This window comes from Lepus europaeus, chromosome 3 (genome assembly GCF_033115175.1).
Source record: "Lepus europaeus isolate LE1 chromosome 3, mLepTim1.pri, whole genome shotgun sequence".
Classification (NCBI taxonomy): Eukaryota; Metazoa; Chordata; class Mammalia; order Lagomorpha; family Leporidae; genus Lepus; species Lepus europaeus.
In genome coordinates, this window is record NC_084829.1 from 143,795,311 (window position 1) to 143,819,217 (window position 23,907).

Here is a 23,907-nt window from a genome sequence, read left to right on the forward strand (position 1 = left end):
GGCCATCTTCTACTGCTTTCCAAGGCATAGCAGAAAGCTGGATCAGAAGTGGAGCAGCTGGTACTTGAACCGGTGCCCATATGGGATGTTCACACTGCAGGTGGTGGTTTTACCCGCTATGCCACAGTGCCAGCACCGCGAAACTTGTTTTTAAGTCAGAATAACTGTAGAAGGCTAGGTATAGTATGACCTAGTTTTGTGAAATAATATATGGAGTACATTTTATGTGCATAGAGAAAGATATGGAAAGATATACCTCTCCTTTTGACAATGATTGTTTCTGTAGGTAGAGATTGCAAAGGATCATTATGTAGTATAACTTTCTTTACAGTGACTTATTTATTATAAATATTTTTCATGCTTTAATACATCTTGTCTTAGATTGGGCTTCCTGTGAATGGGCTCTGAGGTGGAGAACATGTGCTGGGGAACAGAGCTCTTGGGAGATTCACAAAGTGAGGAAGATCACAGTAGGCAGAGAGGAAGCTTTACCACTCTGAACTTTAACTAAAACACACTGGGAGCTCTGGAGCAGGGAGAGGTCTTCAGACTTGTGCTAAACCGAGGTAACTGGACTGGATCTTCGTATCTTTGCATTTGCCAGCCATTGGTTGTGGACAACTCCAGAAGATGGACCATGGCCTGGGACAAGGCAGTTCGTCACAGAAATGGGCAACATCCAATGAGGGGTACAGCTGAAAACAGCTAGCAGCTGGTATTCCTAACATCCAGGGAGAGGTACATCAGCTGGAAAGAGGGAGTCTGGGAGAAACGCTACAGTACACACTACAGTTATTCCACATAAGTGTACACTGGATTTGCAGGCCTTGCAGAACTTGATTAATTTTACCACAGCTTACTTTTCACAAATGCAAAATTAAGGGAAGAAAAATTTTTCTCATTGCAGAAAAAATTTCAATGAGATTATAAAAAATCTTAGTGATTAGAGTTGGAAAACAATTTATTTAACCTGATGTAGAATATTTTCTACAGTCTGCCCTTGCACTGAATGTGCAGGTTCTTGTGGTTCAATACTGATCCTCGACCTTGCATGGGCCCAGGGCCCTATCATCCATCGCCTTGGCCAGCATCCACAGGACACCGTGATTCTGATATTGGCATTTGCCTCCAGGTAGTCCTAGTTTCTCTGTTTCCTACTGTTCTGATTTTTTCCTGTTCTTTTTTTTCCCCCCTTGTATGCTTTTTTTTTTGGGCCCCTAGTGATTTCCCTTCCTTTCTTGTGTGCTCAGCAATACTTTAAAAAGTATGTTTGTTGTAATTTATTTAGTACCTAGAATTTCACAGCAGGAGGAGTTTTCAGGATCTCTAGTCCATGTCCTGCAGAAAGCTGAGCCCCAGCAGCCTACACTAAGGACAGCTTTCCTTTGACTGCCTTGAACATGATTTTCACTTTTATTTTATATGTTTTATTGGTTTCTTATGTTCTTCTCACTTTTTTTAACCCTTTTCTATCACTCTGTCTTCTCTTAAATTTCAAGTTTTTTCTTTGACCTCTTTTCTTTTTTCTTTTCTCTTTTTGGGCTCTTTTCTTTAGTGGAGAATTGTTTGATCATAAATTATACCTATTTTGGCATAATATTTTAGTCTGTATTGCTTGGTGGTCTTTTTTGTCGTATTCCCTTATGTATTTTTGTGATGCATATGAATATATACATGCCACACTGTTTCTTTTCTTGTGACCACTCAGCCTCCCATTGAGCAAATTGGTTTGTTCTTCCTTAGCCAGCTCTTTGTGACAAGACAGAAGAGGAGACAGGCTAGGGACTGAGCTAGGGCAGCTTGAGTTTCTGTTTATTTTCCACCATGACCTTGCCCTGGAGAATGGCTTCTATTTAGGCTCAGCTCATTCCTCTCTCCTTGACTATCCCAGGGTGGCATGAAGCTTGGTCCTCATCAGGCGGTGGGAGCTGTGTATTGAGGCTTGTTACCTCTGGTGTTTGTGTTGACCTTAACATGATGCACATCTGCTCCTGCAGAGAAGGTGCCCTGGCCCCTTTCTACATTTAGCATCATCACCTCTGTCACCTGAAGCCATCGGGGTATCAGAGCATTTCCCAGTGCTCCCATGCATTGAGACCTCATGTTCCCAGCAAGGGTCATTTAATGTCCCTCAGGGAATGCCACCTGTAAGAGCGCTGTGTTCTGCTCACTTGGCCAGAGATCAGGCAGATCTTATTTCTTCCATTAGAGTCTTTCCCTGCCCTTGTTCAATTTTCCTAACACTTGGCAGCCTCTTTCAAGAGTGACGTGGGATTATGGGTATTTCCTACCTTTACCAGTTTTCTTTTCTGTCTCTCATTCCCTTTACACTTGGCTGACTTCAGAAAACACAGTTGTGGGTCCTCCATCTTGATCAAGAAGTCCAGAGCAGGATTCTTGGATGGTAGGATGATTTAAAAAAACACACAAAAAAACACTCAAACAGGTGAAGGACCTAAGAAGGAAGAGACTCTAATAATAGCATGGAAACAAGAGGTTATCTTCCTAACACAGAGAATGATGAAAAATATAGAGAGAACACAAAGAAAACATCTTAGGTCAATAGGAAAAAAATTGAGGGAGTAAAATGGTACTTGTTCCTGTGGAGGAGGTGGGATCGGGCACTTACAGGAAACAGCAGTATACTTTATTCATTTGTTCATCAAAGGTTTATCACATGCATGCAAAACAAACAAACAAACAAACAAAAAACAACTTTCCAGGCAATGGGGGATCAGCAAGGAACAAGACAGACAAGTTCCCGTTCTCTAATACTTTACTTTGTCTTATAGGATAAAGACAAGAAGCAAGTGAACAGTAATAACATATGCCTGCTTTCTATTGGGGTCTGTGATAGAAAAAAATGAAGAAGAGGAGAATCCAGTGGGGCTTCTCTGTAAAGATACTGTTTAAGCTGGACCTGAAGGAACAGAGAAGCCAGGCATGTGACCTTGGGGAAATAGTATTCCTAACACAGAAAGGAGAAAAGACTATAGTCCTGAAGCGGGAAAGGCCTTAATCATTTGTAGGAATAACCAAATTGCAGTTGGAGTTGAGGAGGCAAGAGAGAACACGGCCCATGCTGGGACAGGAAACATGCCAAGCAGGCACTGCAGGAGTTAGGGTTTTATTCTCACATTACTTAGGAGAGCTAAGGACTTAAATGTAAACAAATATGAGTAAATAATAAATCTACTTAAAAGATGACCTTGAAAGCCATGAAAAAGAAAGGCATAACATCAGCATGTACTTTAGAATGTCATATGGAGATGCTGGGTTTAAGGCTAATTGGGCAGAATGCATAGCATAAAAACTGTAGTGTTCCTCCCTGACTTGTGGTTATGAGATGAATTCCATGTCACACTTCTAGGAATGAGTCTTGGAAACTGCTCTGGAACAGAAGATGTTGTGGCCTTGTGCAAGGCCCTTTGCTTCACTGTGAGTTGCTGATTTAGAGGGTAGGGTTGAGGGAAGTAAGGCAGAAGGAAGGCCTTTGCTTGGGTGCTCAGAATCTGGTCAGGTTGGGTATCCCCTGTGCATGGGGGCCATCAGAGACAAAGCCAGTTCTCCTCCAGGACACACAGCTTCTTTCTCTGCCCAGAAAAAGTGTGATCAGAAAGAGAAACCACAGTTAGAAGCATCTCTAAAGATTACCTCCCGGTGACAGATAAAAACAGGAAAAGAATTGATGGGAAGTAAAGTCAAGAAAAAGAAAAATCTTAAAGCAAGGTAAAAGAGCCAAAACAGAATTTAACTTTCTTCTATCAATATTTGGTAAAGGTTGAGTACTAATATACGAGTTTTTTTAAAAAAGATTTATTTATTAATTGAAAGGGTTAGGGAGGGAGGGAGTGGGAGTGGGAGAAAGGGAGAGAGAGAGAGAGAGAGAGAGAGAGAGAGAGAGAGAGAGAGAGGGAGAGATCTTTCATCTGCTGATTCACTCCCCAAATGGCAGCAACAACTTGGTGCTGGACCCAGCCGAAACCAGGAGCCAGTAGCTTCTTCCAGGTCTCCATGTGGGTATAGGGACCCCAATCACTTGGGCCATTTTCCACTGCTTTCTCAGGCACATGATCAGGGGGCTGGATCAAATGGAACAGCTAGGACTTGAACTGGTGCCCTGGTGCCCTATGGGATGCTGGCATCACAGGCAGTGGCTTAACCTACTATGCCATAACCCTGCACCCTTATAAGCTTTTTTAAAGATATTTATTTATTTATTGGAAAGGTAGCATTACAAAGAGAGAGGGACACACACACACAAACGAACACACACACACACGAACACACACACACCCGGGGGGGGGGGCGGGGAGAATATCTTTAATTTGCTGGTTAACTCTCCAAGTGGCCATAATGGCTAATACTGGGCCAGGCTGAAATCAGGAGCATGGAACTCCATCTGTGTCTCCCAGTGGATACAGGGTCCCGTTCTCCACAGCTTTCTCAGATACATTAGCAGAGATCTGGTTAGGAAGAGGAGCAACTGGGACTTGAACCAGAACTCATGAGGGATGCTGGAGTCACAGGGTGTAGCTTAGCTTGCTGCACCATAATTCTAGCCCCAATGTATGAGTTTTAAAAGGGAAAAAAAATTTTCATAGGATCATATTCTGTTGAAGTTGAAGACTTTTAAAGATGTGTTCATTTATTTCTTTTCCACCCTCCTTCCCTCCTTCAGCAGTGGATGTTTGAGGATATGACTCTTTAGCCTTCTTCATTGCAAATTTCTCTGCAACATCCTTTGCATTGATTTTGCTGAATTCCAAAGAATTTCCCACAAATCATTAAAGCTTTTTCTTAGAAGTGAACTGAAGCTGAAGCTTCCAGCTGCCAGGAGACTGCATGTGAGACATGCCTTTCAAAAAGAGGCAAACCACGAATCCAGTTGCGTTTTGCCATTAATTTCCAGTAATTCCAGAGGTTCAAATAGGGACATTAATGACTAGCTGTCAGTCAAGTATGTTGTCTTAAAGCTTGAAGGACTGGAAAGTGACCGTGCTCCTTCCACTCTCAGTTCAAGTACAGTATTCTGGTCTGGCAACCTAGAAGCAGCAGGTGCACCCTGAGAAATAGCTGTCCATTGGTCCTGGCTAGAGAAGGAGTTTCTTTACCACAGGGGAGCATTTCAGTATCACTTAGTTTGTCCAAGAGAATCTATTTTTGTTTCATATCCATGTCCTGGGAGTAGAGTTCAAACTTATTTTGGGTTTGTTGATGACCATACCCTATCAAGAGGTTATCAGCGCAGGAAGCCAAGAAGCTACCATCTGTGCTGTGTTTGGATCTAAAGAATTATTTAGAAGGCTGATTACCGAGTTAGCTGTGCCTCCTGATCTTCTAGTGTTACGCCTAGAAAGGTGACCGACACTTTCTTGGAAGTCACACCACTTCTAGTGGTGCATATAACTCCATCAGTATACAGTAGGGACCAAAGTTTTGACTAACGTTTCCCTGTTGAGTGATGACTCCCGCGCTTTATATGTTAGGGATGCCATGAATGATCATTCATGGTGAACATTTTGCAGTAGCTTGCAACAGTGGTATGTTAGTAAATGTTTAACAACCGGCTCTACAGGGGAAAAATACCTGATTTGCAGCACGTGCCAATTGCCATGGTAGAATATTAAGAACAACCAGTTGGGAAAAATGGCACAGTAGGTTAAGCCACCACTTGGGATGCCTGGATCCCATATCAGAGTGCTGATTTGAGTCTTGGCTATTCTTCTTCCAATCCAGTTTCCTATTCATGTGCCTAAGATGGCAGCAATGGATGGCTGCAGTGTTTGAGCCCTTACCAGCCATGTATGAGACTCGGAGCTCTGGGCTCCTGACTTTGACCTGGCAACCCTAGTCATTGCAGCCATTGAGGAGTGAATTGGCAGAAGAGACTGAACTCCCCTACCCTCAACTCTCCTTTCAAACAAGTAAATGAATCTTTAAAAAGTGAAAAATCTGTAGCTAATATTAACTTTAAATGTTGAAAAACTGAATACTTCCCCAATGATAAAGAGGATGGTAAGAATACTTACTGTAAATCAGTGCTTTTGACACTGTACTAAAGGTCCTACATAGTGTAATAAATAAAGGAAAAGAAGTAAAAAATGTAAAAGGCAAACACAATATAAAGGAAGAAGGAGAACTGTCATTGTTTGTGCATCATGTCAGTATAAAAATCCAAAATATCTTCTAAAATAGCCGCCAAACTATTAAGTGAACTTAGTAGAGTTATACAATACAGTGTCAATATTAAAATACCAGTTGTACTTCTACAAATTAGCAATAAATAATGTAAAATATGTACAATATGTATGATAGCATCACAAAGCATGAAATACATAAGGATAGGCTTAACAAAATATGTACACTATCTGTATACTGAAAAATACCAACCTTGTTGAAAGAAATTAAAGAACACTGACTAAATATAGTTGTAAATTATGTTCATGGTTTGGAAGACTCGATATTAAAATTTCAGCTGTCCCCAGATAGTCCCAATGAGAATTCTAGCAGAGTATTTGTAAAAATTAACAAGCTGAGATTTTGAAATTTAAATGGAAATGCAAAGGCTTAAAATAGCGTAACAGTTTTGGAAATGAACAGGGTGGGAATCTATGGAATGCAGATTTTTAACATGGCCCTGAGATGCCAGCCCCTGCTGCTCAGGCCTATGTAATCCTCTCCCCTTAAGTGGGGCAGGAACCTGTGAACAGGTGGGCTGTCCTGCTAATGTGAAAATTATGTTATATGACAGAATTGGAGGGATTTCCACCAATGGCTCCATGCAAGACTGAGATGATTTCATGCCTGTGTGGGGAAAATCAGAAAGAAAATTTTGGTCTCCATTCCACGGAAACATTTGCATCTTTACCACCTCTCAGGTCAATGCAAACTCTTATTAGAGAGTCCACCCTAGGGTCAGTCTACGGGAGGAGGCCTACATATGCCCTGAAGCCCACTGCTGTCTCTTTGGGCGGGGACCTCAGGGGTCAGTGTTCTCCAGGGTGTTGTCTAGAAAGGAAGGTATTGCAGGTTTTAGATAAGACTACCAAGGCCCCAGGGTCTCCTCACTCCATGAAGAGGGTTAAGGTGGCTGGAGGAGGGGGCTCCCAAAGCAGGATATCTCAAATTTTGCAGGCATACAAATGACCTCAGGGTCTTATTGAAGTGCAGGATCAGAACATGTATCCGGGTTGAGACCTGGGATTCTGCACCTCTAACATGCTCTAAGGTGACATGGGCCCTGCCAATTCATGCCAGGCCCTGACACATAGCCCCAGGTGCAAGGAGAGTCCCTTTGGGAAGCTTGGCAGTGTGTCATTGGTATCAAGGCATACAGTCAGCCCCAACTGTACTGGTGTCACCTAGCGTTGTCACCTCTCTGCAGCAACAAGAAAGTGAAAAGAGGAAGAAGGGCTGTGCTTCACTGTGTGTCCACTCTGTGTCTCAAGTGACTTTATTTGTTATATCTCATGTAATTCATTGACCACTGCTCTCTTCCAGGAAAGCTCTTAGAAATACTGGCTAGCACTTCAAGATATTCTTCCTGACCTCTCAGCAGCCCTCATTTCAGGCTGTCTTTCTGTCCCAGGTACTCAAGCCCCAGTGCTCGGAAGCCCCTCCCTGATTCTATATTCTCGTTGTCAAGACCTCTTGAAAGCCCTGGGAAATGTGCTGGCTGGTTCTACCACAAAGTCCTGTCTCTCCTGACTCCTGACAGATTTCCTGTTAAGTGCCTTCCTGACCTTCTAGCACATTATTCACAGCAATGTCCCAAGTCATTTCCACTCATTGTTGGAATAGGGGCAGCCCTGTTTAAACCGTGAGCCAAAGGACTCGGATCCCAGGTGAAGAAGGGAAGAATGCTTCCTGTCCCTACTCCCTTTCTTCTGTGCTTGGCTCATCTGGCCTTCCTTGTCTTCCCATCTCATTTGCTCTGACTTCCAGCCACTGCCCAGACTTCTTATTTTGTGAACTCACTCATGCTCTCTATGTGCACTGTTGCAGTCCTCCATCCCCACACTCAGTGCCCTCTGTCACTCAGTGCCCTCTGCTCACCCCCTACCACCAGCTTCATCTCTTGCATTATCGACTTGACTTCTACTCAACCACAAGTTTAGAGATCATTCAAGGAAAACAAATTTAGTATGCATTTTACTATTTAGCATCATATGCCTATATATACATGTATATAAAAGTACATTAAGTTTTTCATTTCTCTGACAAATCCTTTTTTCATGAAATAAGACTAAATTAAATGCATTGTAGAGTGTCTACATTATCACTTAGTTGGGTCATATCAATGAAGTTATAATGAGCTTTACTTATGATATGTGAAAACATATACAAATAGCTATTATTAAGCATAAATGCAAACTTTGACTTTTCAATTTATTGAAAGGAAAAATGCAATAATCTGTGTTCCAATCTGCTTAAGGAAGTAATGTTGAGAGTTAATGTAACACAGGTTCAAAATAGCTGTTAAATATATGTACATTATAAAAGTGGTTATCAGTGATACTCAGTACATTTAGAGTCTTAAGTGGAGTAAATAATCAAAAATTATAAATAATTAAAAAATTATTCATTGTACTTAGAAATTCATGATAGTCTTAAACTAATAATACATGTCTTCATTTATGTTTTGTAGTTATAAACTGACAGTGAACATAGTTGACCTAAAAGCAAGACAAATAACCAGGAATCCCAACCTGGTATTAAAACTCTGTTCAATTTATAGTTGCCTTGTGTGATACTCACCCATTATGGTTTTTTTTTAAAGGTTTATTTATTTATTTGAAAGGCAGAGTTACAGAGAGGCAGAGGCCGGGGGGGGGGGGGAGAGAAAGAAAGAGAGAGAGAGGTCTTGCATCTGCTGGTTCACTCCCCTGATGGCCACAACAGCTGGAACTGCGCCGATCTGAAGCCAGGAGCCAGGAGCTTCTTCCACGTCTCCCATGCAGGTGCAGGGGCCCAAGGACTTGGGCCATCTTCTGCTGCTGTCCCAGTCCATAGCAGAGTTGGATCGGCACTCGAACCCATGCCCTTATGGGATGCTGGCACTGCAGGCAGCATCTTTACCTGCTACTCCACAGCACCGGCCCCATCCATCGTATTTTATAAAACAATAAATAATTGTAATATCCTAGATTTTAAGAGTGACTTTTATCTTGTTCTTGGCAAAGATTACCTATGTCATAAGTGACATAGTTTGAAAAGAACCCTTCCGATAACTAGCCTTGAAAAACCAAGTATATCCAGTTGTTTAATAAAAGGTGACATTATGGATTTGTTATTTGGCTCATCAGTTAATGCCAGTCTGGATAGTGGAATGCCTAGGTGCAAGTCTCAGCTCCACTTACACTTCCAGCTTCCTGCTAGTGTGCACACTGGAACGCAGCAGGTTGACAGCTCAGGTAGTTGGAGACCTAGATTGAATTCTGAGTTCCTAGATTTGACCTGGCCCAGTTCTGGCTGTTCCTGGCATTTGGGGAGTGAACCAACAGATGGATGTTGTTTGTCTATCTTCCTAAAAATCTGTCTCTCTTCCTCTCTCCCACTCTCTCTCTTCCTTTTGAATAAAAACAAATAAAATTTTAAAAAGTGATATTAAAATATTTATTACTTTTAGTTATAAAATATGTGAGCATGAATGATGTAATTATAAAAACTGAAGTAAAATCGTTTCTGTTTTATGTTTGTGCCATGTTTTTTCATTCTCTAATATTTTTGTTTTGTGTTGCTTTGTTTTGAGGCAGTACTCTGCAGAGGGTTTGAAGCATCAGGGATGAGCTCTCTTTCCATGGAATTATTTTTTTATCTTTGACAAAAGCATACATGTTTTAAAAAATTCTATGCTGAAGGTTGAGATCTTGAGCAATTCATTTCTTAATTTTACCTGAACTTCTTTCCTTTCCATTAGTTATAAGAACGGTAAAATAATAAATTGAATACTCTCCATTTACTCTTTTTAGATGATTGTGTTGCTGTTGGGCCAAAACAAACCTCTGGAATCCAGATGAACTTCTAAGTTATTCCAAGAGAATTAGGAATCTTCCTTTACTGTCTGCATACCCTGCTTTGCAGTGTAGCTAAAGCCCTTGCTTAGACAGTATAAATTAATGCATTTGCTGGAAATGTGACTTTGGGACATTTTATAGCAGTGGTTTCGATGCTGTTAGTGGTGAAATGGAAACTTGAGAATGTGAAGATTAATTTAAACCACATGATGAGTTCAAGGAAAAGGGACATATTCTACAGTTTCTTGAATGTGTGCTAAATCTATGTACAGTGGGGAATGGGATCCGAGAAAACCACCACTGAACTTTTAAACCCTCTTGAGAGGAATCAGCCCAGCACAATTAGCCCTGTAATGGAGCTGTTCCTGATGACAGGTCTCTCTGCTCTCCCTAGAATCAGATTCCTTTGCCTGGGAGAACACAGTTGGGAGACCAGAAGAAGAGGCACCCCCAACCATGACCACCGAAGGAATGAAGCTGGAACTCTTCAGTTCTTAGCTGGTTTTCTGATCTGCCTTTCCTCATAGAATCCAAATCTCGTTGGGTTCATTTAACAGTAGATATCCAACAAATTGTATGTTGTGGCTAGTTGATGAACTTGAAATAAAATATTTTCTTTTCCCCTTCCAGTTCGTTGTGGCAGTGTTCTGGATCATTTATGCCTATGACAGAGAGATGATCTACCCGAAGCTGCTTGATAATTTTATCCCAGGGTGGCTGAATCACGGAATGGTGAGTGGACTAACGCCAAGTGGTGACCTTTTATTTATTTATTAAAGATCTGTTAAAGAGCTATCTTCTAATTTAGACTTTCCATACAATCTTCCTAAATAGCTGTGAACTCTTGGGAGATTATAATGAGATATTCCCATTGGAGAAAAATACTCAAGGTTAAAAAAAAAAAAACACTACTTCTTATGGAATTGAGTCGTTATTTCTGTAGCAGAAAAACCAACATTGTATAAATGATATTAAAATATATCTAGCGCATTCTAAGATGAATTCAATTTTTGTGTCATTGGAAGGTTTGCTCTCAGAGCCCAACTGATTCCCACCTACACAACCATCAACACCCTGGCTCTGCTCCCACCCCACACAAATGGGATTGTGTTGGAAGTAACTGTTGTACTTGGATAGTCCTCCTCTGGTGAACAGCAAGGCTGTTATTTTCCCTTGGAGACCTGGTGCAGGCTTTTGGAGATGTCTTGAGCAGTGGAGTTGTTTGTGTTGTCAGCTTCTGCCCATCCTAGGGTGTTTGCCTGCAGCTGCAAGGCTGTTTCCCCCTCAGCTTAGTTTTTGTGATGCTGTAGCCACTGGTGTTACCTTCACTTGTTTCAAATCAAGTACTTTGGATGATTTGCACCTCAATTTCTGTGGAGATATGTTGTGTCGTCTTCCCTTTCAGTTTCTAGAATCAAGCACTGTTTTGTTATTAACTCAGAAGCCTGCATGCTGGTTATAGCAATTTTTAGAATGTGTCCCAGGGTGTTCCTGGTGAAAAGGGCAACCCATCACAGAAATTATAGGGGAAGGAAGCATTAGAAATCACGAGTCTTAGGGCCAAAATAACAAGCTCCCTTCTACCCCCAATTCCGGGATATTTTAAGAAAATGATGTGTACTAACAAACAATTCTGCCCTGAGGGGCTTTGATCAAACCTTTCTTAAGCCAATTCAGAACCAGGGTTTTTGAGTTTCATTAGGGCCATACAGGGGAAGGATTAACACAGTGCCTCTATGGTTTCAAACACATCCACTGTGTCGTGTTGCTTCAGTACAGCCATCTGAGGGGCCTCGTGTGGTTACCTGGCCCTCTCCAACATTTTACTTTTCTGGAATATGAGCAGCCCTTTCAGAACCCCATGCCTCTGCAGTCTTCTGTCCCAAGTGCCCTTCTCATTCTTTCCTGGCAAACGCCTGTTCATCCTGCTGGTGTATCTGCTATCTTCATTAAGAAGCTTTTCCTAACTCCCCAAGCAAAGGTAGCTATTCCATTATTTGTGCTTACCCAACACTTTCACATCTCTTTTCGACATATCTGGATCCACACAAAAATGTTAAACTCCTAAGGCAAAACAACAGCCTTTGAATCCTAAGCAGTTGTCCAGCTGCCTGGCACATGTTAGGATCAATACATATTTATTACCTTGATGATGGAACTCAATATGGCCAATTTCCACAGTTCTTGCCAGGCAATCCTAATAGCTACTATATTTTGAGAGTCTTTTGTATTCTAGGCATTCTGCAGTGATTATATCATTTAATTTCCACAATGGCACACTGAATAAGGAATTGTAAGTATTATCTCACTTACAGATGATGAAACTGAGGTGCAGCAAGGTTATATTATTTGCCCCAAATCACTTAGCTAAGGATGATAGGAAAGGGTTCTGAGTCAAAAAGTCCTATCTGGCCTCAAATGTGTGTGTTTCTACCAATTTACATTTTGTCTGAAGCAAAGAGTTCACTCTTAATAGAAGCTGTGACTTTGTAAAAGCTTTTACAATTGTATAGGAGGAACACCTTCGGGACACTCTGAAATTTAGGTTCAAAGTGTGTAGCATAGTTCAGGTGTCTGAGATAAAGTGGTTGTTAATTAGGTATTTTAAGAAAAAGTTGGCACGGCATTCCTGATTCCTAAAAGCAGAGCTTTAAGTGGAGATGGGCTTTGCCACTTGCTGCTCCAGACATCAAACCAGAAAGCATTGTCAGAAAAGAGCAGGCTTCAGACACAGGTATATTGTCGTACAAAGAGCAATGAACTACTGCAGTGTTATCTTCGAGGAGGAAGAAGAGTGACATTGTCTAGATAACTTTCTCTGGGTCCAGACTCAACTGCACTGGGGAAAGGAGACTTCCGGAGCTGCTGCTGGCTGCTAGAGGAGAAATATTGTGCTGTCTTCTGCTGACATTAGGAGGGCTTTAGCTGAGAACAGACGCTTGTATCATGTGCTACAGTCACAAGCTTGGACTGCTTGGCCTGTTGTTTATATCCCTGAACCACACAGTAGTCTCTATCACATCCAGCCAGAGAATAAATCACAACCTGTGCAGATCCTGGTTTGAAATTTTTAATGTTTAGAACAAATGGCTTGTGAAGCATGTGTGTAGCTATTAGAACTTGGCCATGGCTCTGTTAGCTTTCTCTGATTCGCTTTGATGGATTACAGTTCTTACTGTGGTAGACAAACATGACTTAGAAACCTGAGGAAGAGTTGAGTGACACAAATACTTATGAAAGAGAACAGATAAGTTAATTAATGTGTCAAATCTTCTAAGTTAAAATGAGCTTAGTAGAGTCTTTCACAATAAATTTTATTTCTCAGCAAACATGAATGACCATTTCTTTGCTTTTCTCTTGTTCTAATTCAGAGTTGCAGAATTACAAAAAAAAATTGTAGATGATGACTGAAGAATAGTTTGCAACATTAAATAATTTGTAATACTTAAATTTTGTATAAATATAACTTTAGACACAATCATCATAAGATGTGATGCTGAGTCTTTAGATTGGCAGTTGAAATGTGAGCATTGTGCTGGAGTCACAATTTAATTTTTATAAAATTGTATAAGTTTTGTGAAATTTCAGAAAGTTAAATATTTTCAGCTTTGTTTAAATTTCATTTAAAGATTCAATAGTTATTAATTATAATTTATTTTTCCTTTTATTTATAATGGATCACTTTCAATGTTTAATGTTTTAAGTGTATGAAAATTATTAAATTACAAATTTTATTTTAATATTTACATTGTTGTTGAAACATTAAAATAAGTACTTTTATATTTTCTTTTCAATTAATCTTTTAGATTATCTTTTAGATTATATTTTATTTTCAACAGATATTTTAGATTATTATTATATAATTTCCATTTTAACAACCTATTTAGATGTTACAAATATGCTGAATGAAGGCAAGAAAAATATTTTGTTGAAGTGAAGGAAAGAAAAACAAATTTTACAATATGTATTCATATTAATGAAGTATCTTAAAGATTTACTTATTTATTTGAAAGTCAGAGTTACAGAGAAAGAGGCAGAGAGGGAGAGAGAGAGAGAGAGAGAGAGAGGTTTTCCATCCGTTGGTTCACTCCCCAGTTGGCCGCAACAGCCAGAGCTGTGCTGATCTGAAGGCAGGAACCAGGAGCTTCTTCCAGGTCTCTCATGCAGGTTCAGGGGCCCAAGGAGTTGTGCCATCTTTCACTGCTTTCCTAGACCATAGCAGAGAGCTGGATTGGAAGTGGAGCAGCTGGGACTCTTAACTGGTGCCCATATGGGATGCCGGCACTGCAGATGGCAGCTTTACCCACTACGCCACAGCGCCAGTCCCAATGAAATATCTTTTTTTTTTTTTATAAATGTGAATTTACAAAGTGCAACTTTTGTATTGTTGTGGCTTTGCCCCCCCCACCTCCCTCCCTCCCGTGGCCCTCCCCTCTCCCATCCCGCCCTTTATCGAGTTCCAATGAAATATCTTAATGGTTGTATTTGCAATTTCTAAATCCACATCTTCTATCTCTCTATTCATCCAATCACATTTTTAAAAAGATTTATTTATTTATTTATTTGAAAGAGTACAGAGAGGGAGAGACAGAGAGCGATATCTTCCATCTGCTGGTAGCAGCAACAGCTGGGGCTGGGCCAGACTGAAGCCAGGAACCAGGAGCTTCTTCCAGGTCTCACACATGGGTAGCAGTGACCAAAGCACTTGGGCCATTTCCCGTTGTGTATTAGCAGGGAGCCAGATAAGAAGTGGAGCAGCTGGGACTTGAACTGGCACCCATATGGGATGCCAGTGTCACAGGTGGCACTATGCCCCACTATGCCCCAAAACCCCATCCAATCACATGTTTTTGTATTTTGTTGTGAAAAAATGTCTGGTGATGTGGATCAAGACGTAATTTGTTTAGTGTCTTATTAACTTGATTTGTAACTTTTCAATATTTTTGCAAATGATTATGGCCCACCAGACTATCTGTTGTAGATGTGGGACGAAGTCCCCCTATTGGAGTCTTTAAAGGTCACTCCAACATGGCCATAGAAATCACACTGGGAGAGATATATGAAATTAAGAATTTATTACACTCCCAATTCTAAGAAATGGGAGGCATGGTGCATCATCATGCTGAGCAGGGTGTAGCATATGGAAGAAACTCCCTGGGATCAAGCTCAGCCAAGCAAGTGGAGAGGAGGGAGAGGGAGAGAAAAAGAGACAGATAGAACCCATGGGTTAGTGCTTTATTGCAGGTCATGGTTGGCATACACAGCAAAAAGTGTGAGGGCATCTCACTTGTGTGTCTGAGCATCCCCAAGTCTCACTCAGCAGAGGGCAAGAAAGGGAACCTGGGGTAGGTGACAGCCATACCTCGCTGGTGCTGGTGCAGCTGCTCACCTGTTTGCTCACAGCTTATTAGTGGGTATGTTGAGGCATCAGAATAGGAGACCTGAAAGATGCCCAATGCAGTGACATTGCCAGTTTAGAACTTTATCACTAAAAGAATTCTGAGAGAGAATGGTCTTTGTGTAGAATCACATTCATCATTTGAAGAGACTCAACGTAATGTCTGGGGATCTGGAGCCCAGAACCACCGGCCTGACATTGAGGGTGAGAAACTCTCGGAGCAACAACTCAGAAAGCAGCATCAACTCAGACGTGCGTTTACAGCATTCACCCGCCCAGCACAGCATTGCCAGCAAACGACCATGAGAAAATTCCCAGGGTCTAAAACTCTAGGACTTTCATTCTTATTTACACTACAGTTACCAGAAGTTAGGCATGATTAGAACTAAAGGAAAATGCTCTTTTCTGTTGTCTACTTCTTTTCTCTCACCAGCCAATCCTAGAATTTATTTGAATGAGAGAAGAAGAAATGAATAAATTGATGAGTTGAACAGTGATACAGTTATAGTGTCACTGAGAGTCTGCAGTCATTCTAGTTCTCCTGGGGTCTCTCCAGGGCCCATGAAAATGGAAGGGAAGGAGGGGGGAGAGTAATTTTAATTTATTACAATTAAAAATATAAGCACCAAGTACAACACTTTGAATGGAGCTAATTCAGTATCCAAAACCAAACATTGGTTTTCTTTGCAACCCTATTTCTGTTTGTATCCCCATCAACTTTAACAGCATATCACACCCATTAGACATTAACTAAATGTCTGTATTTACTTTTTTTTTAATTTCATAAATGTGAATTTACAAAGTGCAACTTTTGTATTGTTGTGGCTTCCCCCCCCACCTCCCTCCCTCCCGTGGCCCTCCCCTCTCCCTCTCCCATCCCGCCCTTTATCGAGTTTCATTTTCAATTACCTTCATATACTGAAGATCAACTTAGTATATACTAAGCAAGGATTTCAACAGGCTGCATTCACACAACCGCACAAGGTATAGGGTACTGTTCGACTAGTAGTGTTTTTAAGTTTCATAGTAAAACACATTAAGGACAGAGATCCTATGTGGGGAGCATGTATCCAGTGACTCCTGTTGTTGATTTAACAATTGGCACTCTTATTTGTGACGTCAGCAATCACCCAAGACTCTTGCTATGAGCTGTCTAGGCTATGGAAGCCCCTTGAGTTCACCGACTCTGAACTTGTTTAGTCAAGGCTGTATTTACTTTTTTGGGGGTAAGATTTATTTATTTATTTGAAAGGCAGGGTTATAGAGAGGCAGAGAGAGAGAGAGAGAGAGAGAGGTCTTTCAACCTCTGGCTCACTCCCCAGATGACCACAACAGCCAGAGCTGGGCCAATCCAAAGCCAGGAGGAACCAGGAGCTTCTTCCAGGTCTCCCACATGGACGCAGGAGCTTAAGGACTTGGGCCATCTTCTACTGCTTTCCCAGGCCATACCAGAGAGTTGGATTGGAAGTAGAGTAGCTAGGACTTGAACTGGCACCCATTTGGGGTGCCAGCACTTCAGGCGGCAGGTTTACCCACTATGCCACAGCACCAGCCCCGCATTTGCTTTTGATGTGGAACAATATCATGTTTACATTTATATTCTTCTTATACTATACTTTCAGTCCTCAGGCCACTGGTATTCAGGAATATTAGCAAATGAATCAGTTTCTAAAATGTGCTGAAGAAGGTCCTATGTGGTTGTGGTGGACAGAGTTATGCCTGCAGCATGTGGAGGCTGAACTTTGATTTAATTCAGCCCAGCAAACATTTATTGAGTGCTTACAATATGTGGAATGCCTTGCTGAGAATGGTGAGGTTATAGGATGAGAAAAATTCAAACACTTGTAGGTGTGGAGTTTTTAAAAAGTTGTTTACTTATTTTCATTTGATGTGAAAGGCAGAAAAGGCGAGATAGAGATAGAGATAGAGATATAGATAGAGATAGAGATAGAGATAGAGATAGAGATAGAGAGAGATTTCCCATGTGCTGGTTCACTCCCCAAATGCCAGCCACAATCAGGTCTGGGCCATGCCAAAGCCAGGAGCCCAGATTCAATCTGGGTCTCCCAGGTAGGTGGCAGGAACTCAAGTATTTGTGACATGATCTAATGCCTCCCAGATTGTGCATCAGCAGGAAGCTGGAATTAAAAACAGAGCTGGAACTCAAATCAAGGCACTCCAACATGGATGCAGACATCCCATGAGGCATCGTAACTACTAAGTCAAATGCCTGCTCCAGACACATACAGCTCTAAAGGATGTGATTGGCATGCTTGAGATGGAGGAATGTCAGTAGGAAGACATTTCCACGAGCCCCCAAAGCAGTCCCAGAGGACTGTTTTTACAAGGGAAAGCAATTGTCGTGACTCTAGCCTATGTCTTGGGTGCAGACATAAAAACTTGAACCTTTCCCTTCTTCTGATCATAATTTTAAAGCATTGTCAATGGAGGAAAGAGACATTAAATGCAATAAATAAGTAAATATCTGAGCTCTAGAGTGGTTGCAGATCTCAGAGAGGCTATAACAGGGAAAGAAACAATGAGACAGTGTCTCTGCTTATTGAAGACCTAATTAGTGTTTATAAGGTACTTGGACAAGGCAAAGCACTTGTCCAATAATAATATTATTATTACCACAGATCTTTAAGAAGACAAGATCTTGATATTCTTATAATCACAGCAGGGATTGTTCATTCCCTGTATAATGCATGCTTGATTTGTCAGTTGCTCTTGTTCTATGTAACTGATCCTCAAGAGAATTTTAATTTAGGCGACTATTTATTCTATCCAACATTACTTTTACATATGATAATTACTGAAGAGTTTGTCCCTCTGTCTTTCCCAGAAGAGAAGGCAGGAAATGCTCCTGCAGTGGTCATTGATTTACAGGAACTCGGTTTTGATATTCTTCCTTGGAAGAGCATGGCTTAGGGTGTGTTTCCAGTTCTGGGGTACACAGATGGTGTTTCATTACCCATGGACTCTGTGCCACCCTGATACTGCATGATTCATAAAATAAGTTTTGTTTGAAAGACCATCATAAACATTTTATAGGAAAAAAAAAAAACTGGCCTTTCTCAATTTCCCATAGATATTCTAAAGTAACGATAGGGTAGCCGGAAATTTCCAAAAGTAAAAATAAGACACTGGAACGAGAGTCAGGAGTTTCTTGGGCATTTTTTTTCCCCATAGGGCTCTCAAATGGATCTCCCAATAAGACTCCCAAACAAGTAAGTCCCCAAAGCCTAGGAACACGAAGGGGAGTTACACAGACAATGAGGTAGATATTTTCAGAATTGCCGCATCCTGTTCTTGTGTGTAAGCTCTTTTAATATTAAATTTTCTTCCATTGTGAATTTTAATTTGTGGTCTTTAGTTCCATCAAGTCCAATTCTCCATGTTGTATTTTGCAGATTTGAATTTTGACATGAAGATTTGATTATTCTATTTAAATCAGTAACAAATGTGAAGGTATTCAGTTTAAACTGTTGCCAATTTTATTTGTTATTTGAACCAGATATATTGTGAATTGGAGAAAATGCATTCTTTTTAAACTGATGTTTGAATAAACTGTAATCTATTTGTGAAGTACAGAGACAAAACTAGAAGGAGAAAAAGGGGACAGGACATCGATGGGATGGGGTAGGAGGAGAAATGTTTCGGAAGAGGGAAAGAGGAAGGGAAGGCAAGCAGAAGAGAGTTGCCCATAGGAAAAAAGGGAGACAGGATGAGTTGGGAAAGAGGCAGATGAGAAAAAAAAAGATACATTTATTTTGGTCCAAAAAAATTTCTAAAACCATGCATGTTAGAAGTTTCCAAAAGATTCATTAAAAATGCACATAATGGAAAAACTTTGCATGAATTTCAACTTTTTTCATCATAATAAATGTATCTTGTAATTCCACTTTCCCACTAAAGTTTTGGAGTATCTGCATGTGTCCGTGTTTTCTCTTATCTCTCTTCTCCCACTTGTTCTGCCCTACTCTCACATAGAATGCAAGGCCAAACCCATTATTCCTTTTCTAACTGATATTCTGCCTGCGGCAGAACCCTGAATGCATGTCCTGCTGTCCCTCAGGTACTCTTTTTTGTATATATTGTGTTGCGACTATTGTCAGCAAAACCCTGACCTCAGGTTCAAAGAACACATCCCTGGATCATCTGAAAGCACCAGTCAAGTAAATAATAGCCTGCATCCAACTTAGTGAAAAGCTCCTCTATATCAGTATTATTTTATATGAATGTTAGGTGGGGAAATAGACAATGACTTTTTAAAATTATGTTTGTATTTATTTGGGAGGGAGAGAGGTAGAGGGAGGGAGGGAGAGAGAGAGAGACAGAGGAGGGAGAGAGAGAGAGAGACAGAGGAGGGAGAGAGAGAGAGATCCATCTGCTTGTTCACTACCCAAAAGCCTACAACAGTCAGCACTGGGTGGGGGCCAAACTCAAGCTGGGAACTTAATCCAGGTCTGCCATGTGAGTAGCTGGAATCCAGTCACTTAAACCATCACTGTTTCCTTTCAGAGTTTACATTAGCAGAAGCTGAAGTCAGGAGCTTGAGTAGGGTATTGAACCTAGGCACTCTGTTATGGGATGTGGGCATCTTAACCTCTATGCTAAATACCCATCCTCACAATGACTTTTTAAGACAATTTCATGACATCAAAAATACCTTTGTAGAACTAATTTTTCCATGCAAGGGTAGAATTTAAAGGTAATGTAATTATTTGTACTATACTCCGTCTGTTTTCTTGCTTTGTGTAAAAGATGAACAGGCCCAGGAATAGTTTTCATCAAGAGGTCTGTAAGTTGCAATATTTTGGGGTCAGCAAAACCCAAAGTGTGATTACTCAAGTATTTTCTTCCCCAATCCTGAAGTCTGTAGATATTCCAAAGCAAACTTAATTCATATCTTTGCATTTGTTGGCCCTTAGGCTGTCATATTTAGCCAGAGGGTGGAAGAAGGCAGATGCTGTCCCAGGACACAACTTCTTTGTCTTTGCTACAGATCATCCATTAGCCACAGACCCAACTCCTTGGCAGAAGTTCAGGCCTGTATCCTTCCCAGTTCCCTTCTAATTGACACCCTAGCCTCAGCACACATCAGTATTGGCTGCCAAGAAGTGAAAGTGGAAAGAAGCTGCATTTTTCTGTCATCTCAGGCTTGGGATTCCCAGGACCATGTGGTTCACACACCATGCAATGCTTAGACCATCGGAACTGAGTTCTGCCTCCTTACTTGTCAGCCTGCCTGAGCATCTCCATTGTTGGAGCTCCAGCAGCTGACCATGACCATAGTGTGGTATCCAGCTGTAGAAAAGATTCTCACATGGAACTGAGCCTTCTGTTTTCCTTTTCATCCTTTCTGCAGGAGCTTCCATTTCAGCTCCTGTTCTTGTTCACTTTTTTTTTTTTTAAAGATTTATTTATTTATCTTAAAGGCAGAGTTACAGAGAGGCAGAGGCAGAGGCAGAGGCAGAGAGAGAGAGAGTCTTCTATCCCGCTGGTTCACTCCCCAGATGGCCACAATGGCTGGAACTGTGCCAATCTGGAGCTTCCTCCCAGAAATAAATAAGCAGCTGAGTTTGTCCCACACATGCCTGAGCCTTTAGGGAGACTGAGGTTTTGGCTAACTTCCCTGAGCTCATGTAGGCCTGTTCTCAAGGTGAAGTTTACCTCATTTTTCAGTATTGCCCCCTTCTAATCTGTTGCTAACATAGAACTCCAGCCAGCCACACCTGCTGTGCACCTTCTCTCTGCTCTCCAGAGCTGAGGATAGCCAAGCCCTCGTTTTCCTATCTTTCCTTACTTATCCTCTGAGTCTGCTCATGCATGCATCACCTGCTCTTGGATCTATCACTTGCCCCTGACTGTCCCTCACTTGAACCCCTTCCCCCAGGGTGTGCACGTGCTCCAGGGTCCACTGTGCTTTGCTTGCAGGTTGTTGCTACACTTCTCTGACCTGCATGTTCCTTGAGGGCCAGCCATGGTCCTAGATTCCTCTGCCTCATCCTGTCTTCTGGCTCAGCGCCTGAGTGCTTGGCTCATAGTAGGCCTTAGAAATGGGGTGTTTTTTTGGAAAGAAGGAATGAATAAATCACTGCTTGAATAATTCTGTTCTATTTCCTTAATCTCCCAATTTGGCCACAGTTTAGAAAGGAAATAGGTAATTTTCTCTAAGTGACCCTACGCTGGTTCTTCATGATCACTGTTTAATTTTCTGAGTTTCATGCTCTAGTCCTTCAGTATCCTCTTCAGGACCCTATAGTGTCCTTGCCAAGTTTGTTCATTTATAATCAGGATCAGTCTTCCCTTTTCAAACTAACTGTATCTGCTGGCTGCCAGTGTCCAGCAAAATAACTTGTCCAAGCTCACAAATCTCGTGAGGGGCCAAGCCGGAAGTAGACCACTCACTAGCTGACCTCTCTGAACCTCTGCACCTCTCCATGGAGCCTTCATAATGACTAATTATAGAGAATCCATTAAGCATACATTATTATATTTCCTCAAACATTTCGTCAGGACACTGATAAACACATTATCATTGTGATAAAAAAGGGGAGTAAGTTATCTTCCCCCTTTTTTTCTTGTTTTTTAACTTTTATTTAATAAATATAAATTTCCAAAGTACAACTTTTAGATTATAGTGGCTTTTCCCCCCATAGCCTCCCTCCCACCCTATGCAAGGATTTTTTTTTTCTTGTTGGCTTTACCAGCTCTGTGTTCATATCCAGAGAATGAGCTAGCATGTAATGATGTAATTAAGATTGGCTTTAGCTTTGGTGCAAGAATTAGCCCTATTGGTGAGAGTGGTGGGAGTGCTTCCCCCTAATACTTTTCATCCTTATCAAATACAGGAATTCATTTGACTTGGTGATAGGGCTAATTACCCTGTATATCCAGGCACTGCTCCTCTTGTTGCTACTGTTTAGACATGTTAGCATAGCAAGACTAGTATGAGTAAACCTTCCTTTGCATTCCTGTGCTGCTGCCGTCACTACATATACGATGTCTTTTTTGCTCCATTTTTTTCTTCTTCCCGCCAGATTAATCCAAAAAGAGCACTCTATTTTCTGTAGGTTACACTAAATAAATATAGGCATTTGAGTTACCTAGGAAGGGGGCTGAACCAAACGACCTCTTGAGCTTTCTGTGGTCTCATTGTTCTACAAAAACAGCTTAGTGTAAATGATTTAAGAGTTCTTATCATACTCCACTAGTGGGAAACTTACAGCTTACTGTAGGAATTTTTGAGATTGACCATGGAAGCATGTAGCACAAGACTAAAAAACATCAATCCTGTATAAGAATATACTATAAAACAAATCTTCCTATAGCTAATGATTTTAACTTATTATCATCAAATAACATACAACACATTGGTGGCAAACTCCTTCTAAAGCTTCAAGGAAAAATAGCCTGGTAGGAATCTCGTATTTTTAGCAATTCTAAATTTGCAGATACTCCTAACATTAAAAGTTAATGAGATTCCTGAAAAGCCCATATAAAATGTAAGACATTTATCCTTGAAAAAGGAATTCAAAGCTTCTCTATTTCTTAAACATTTCCCTTCAGTTGCACCTAACGGAAAGGGCCCCGAATCTGACTGCTAATATTCAGGCAAAAGGCAAATGTGAACTAATCAGACCACAGATATTTTGCTGCATTCCATGGTGTCTCATTTATTTGTTTAATTTGCAGCTATAGCAACTAGATTCCTCCATGTTAGGCTTTTACACAGACCTACAGTATGATCGGCCTGGCTGACGTCTGGCACTCAGCACCATATTCAATTGAAGACATATGCACAGACTCACTCACCACACTTTTTAACCTGTTTTGCACACTGGGCGAATACGTAGTGTTTGCACAGAAATGTGAAAATCAACCTCTATAAGGACAGTAGGTAATGAAGAGATGTTGTGACCTTCTTTTCTGGAACATTTTGGATCTTACTGTTTTCTTGGCAAGCTCTGCACACATCCTTCTGATTTGGAGCAAGGCGGCCGCTCTTGCAGCTAGCTTGCTCCTGTGATGACGACAGGATTGACCTGGTGCCATGCTGGTGCTGTTCTTGCACGCTGCTGTGCACACGAAGAGCATTTGGAAATGACCTTGAAGCAAAGTTTTCCAAGTTAATGAAATATGGGCCTGCAAGAAGTGCCGTTTCACAGGTGATTTACAGAAGGGCATTGGCAGCATTGTCTAAATCCATCCCTTTAATTTGGTGTAGGATTACTGTGAGTTTTTTTAATGTACCTGAGGAGTAATGCATGCATATGATTTTATTAGTTGCACGTAGTAACAGGTTGGAAAATTTAGGTAATAGAGAAAATTGGTGTTTGCTATTGTTCTCTTAGGTGATTTTTTCCAAACATTTGATAAAGGAAAGGGATACTCTAAGGATACATTTTTAAAATGGGAAGATGGGAGTATAAAATGAAGGGTGAATGGCAAATGGAGTTGAAGATGCAATAGTGTGGTCGGTGT

At 41.0% G+C, this 23,907-nt stretch overlaps 1 protein-coding gene across 2 annotated transcripts in view; it reads left to right on the forward strand.

The window, feature by feature from the left end:
- AIG1 (androgen induced 1) overlaps nt 1-23,907 on the forward strand; it is a 349,171-nt gene that overhangs the window by 122,878 nt on the left and 202,386 nt on the right. For both annotated transcript variants that reach the window (XM_062186860.1, XM_062186859.1), the window contains exon 3: nt 10,650-10,751. In XM_062186860.1, coding sequence (XP_062042844.1) covers nt 10,650-10,751 — 102 coding nt within the window. The remainder of the gene's footprint in view (nt 1-10,649; nt 10,752-23,907) is intronic.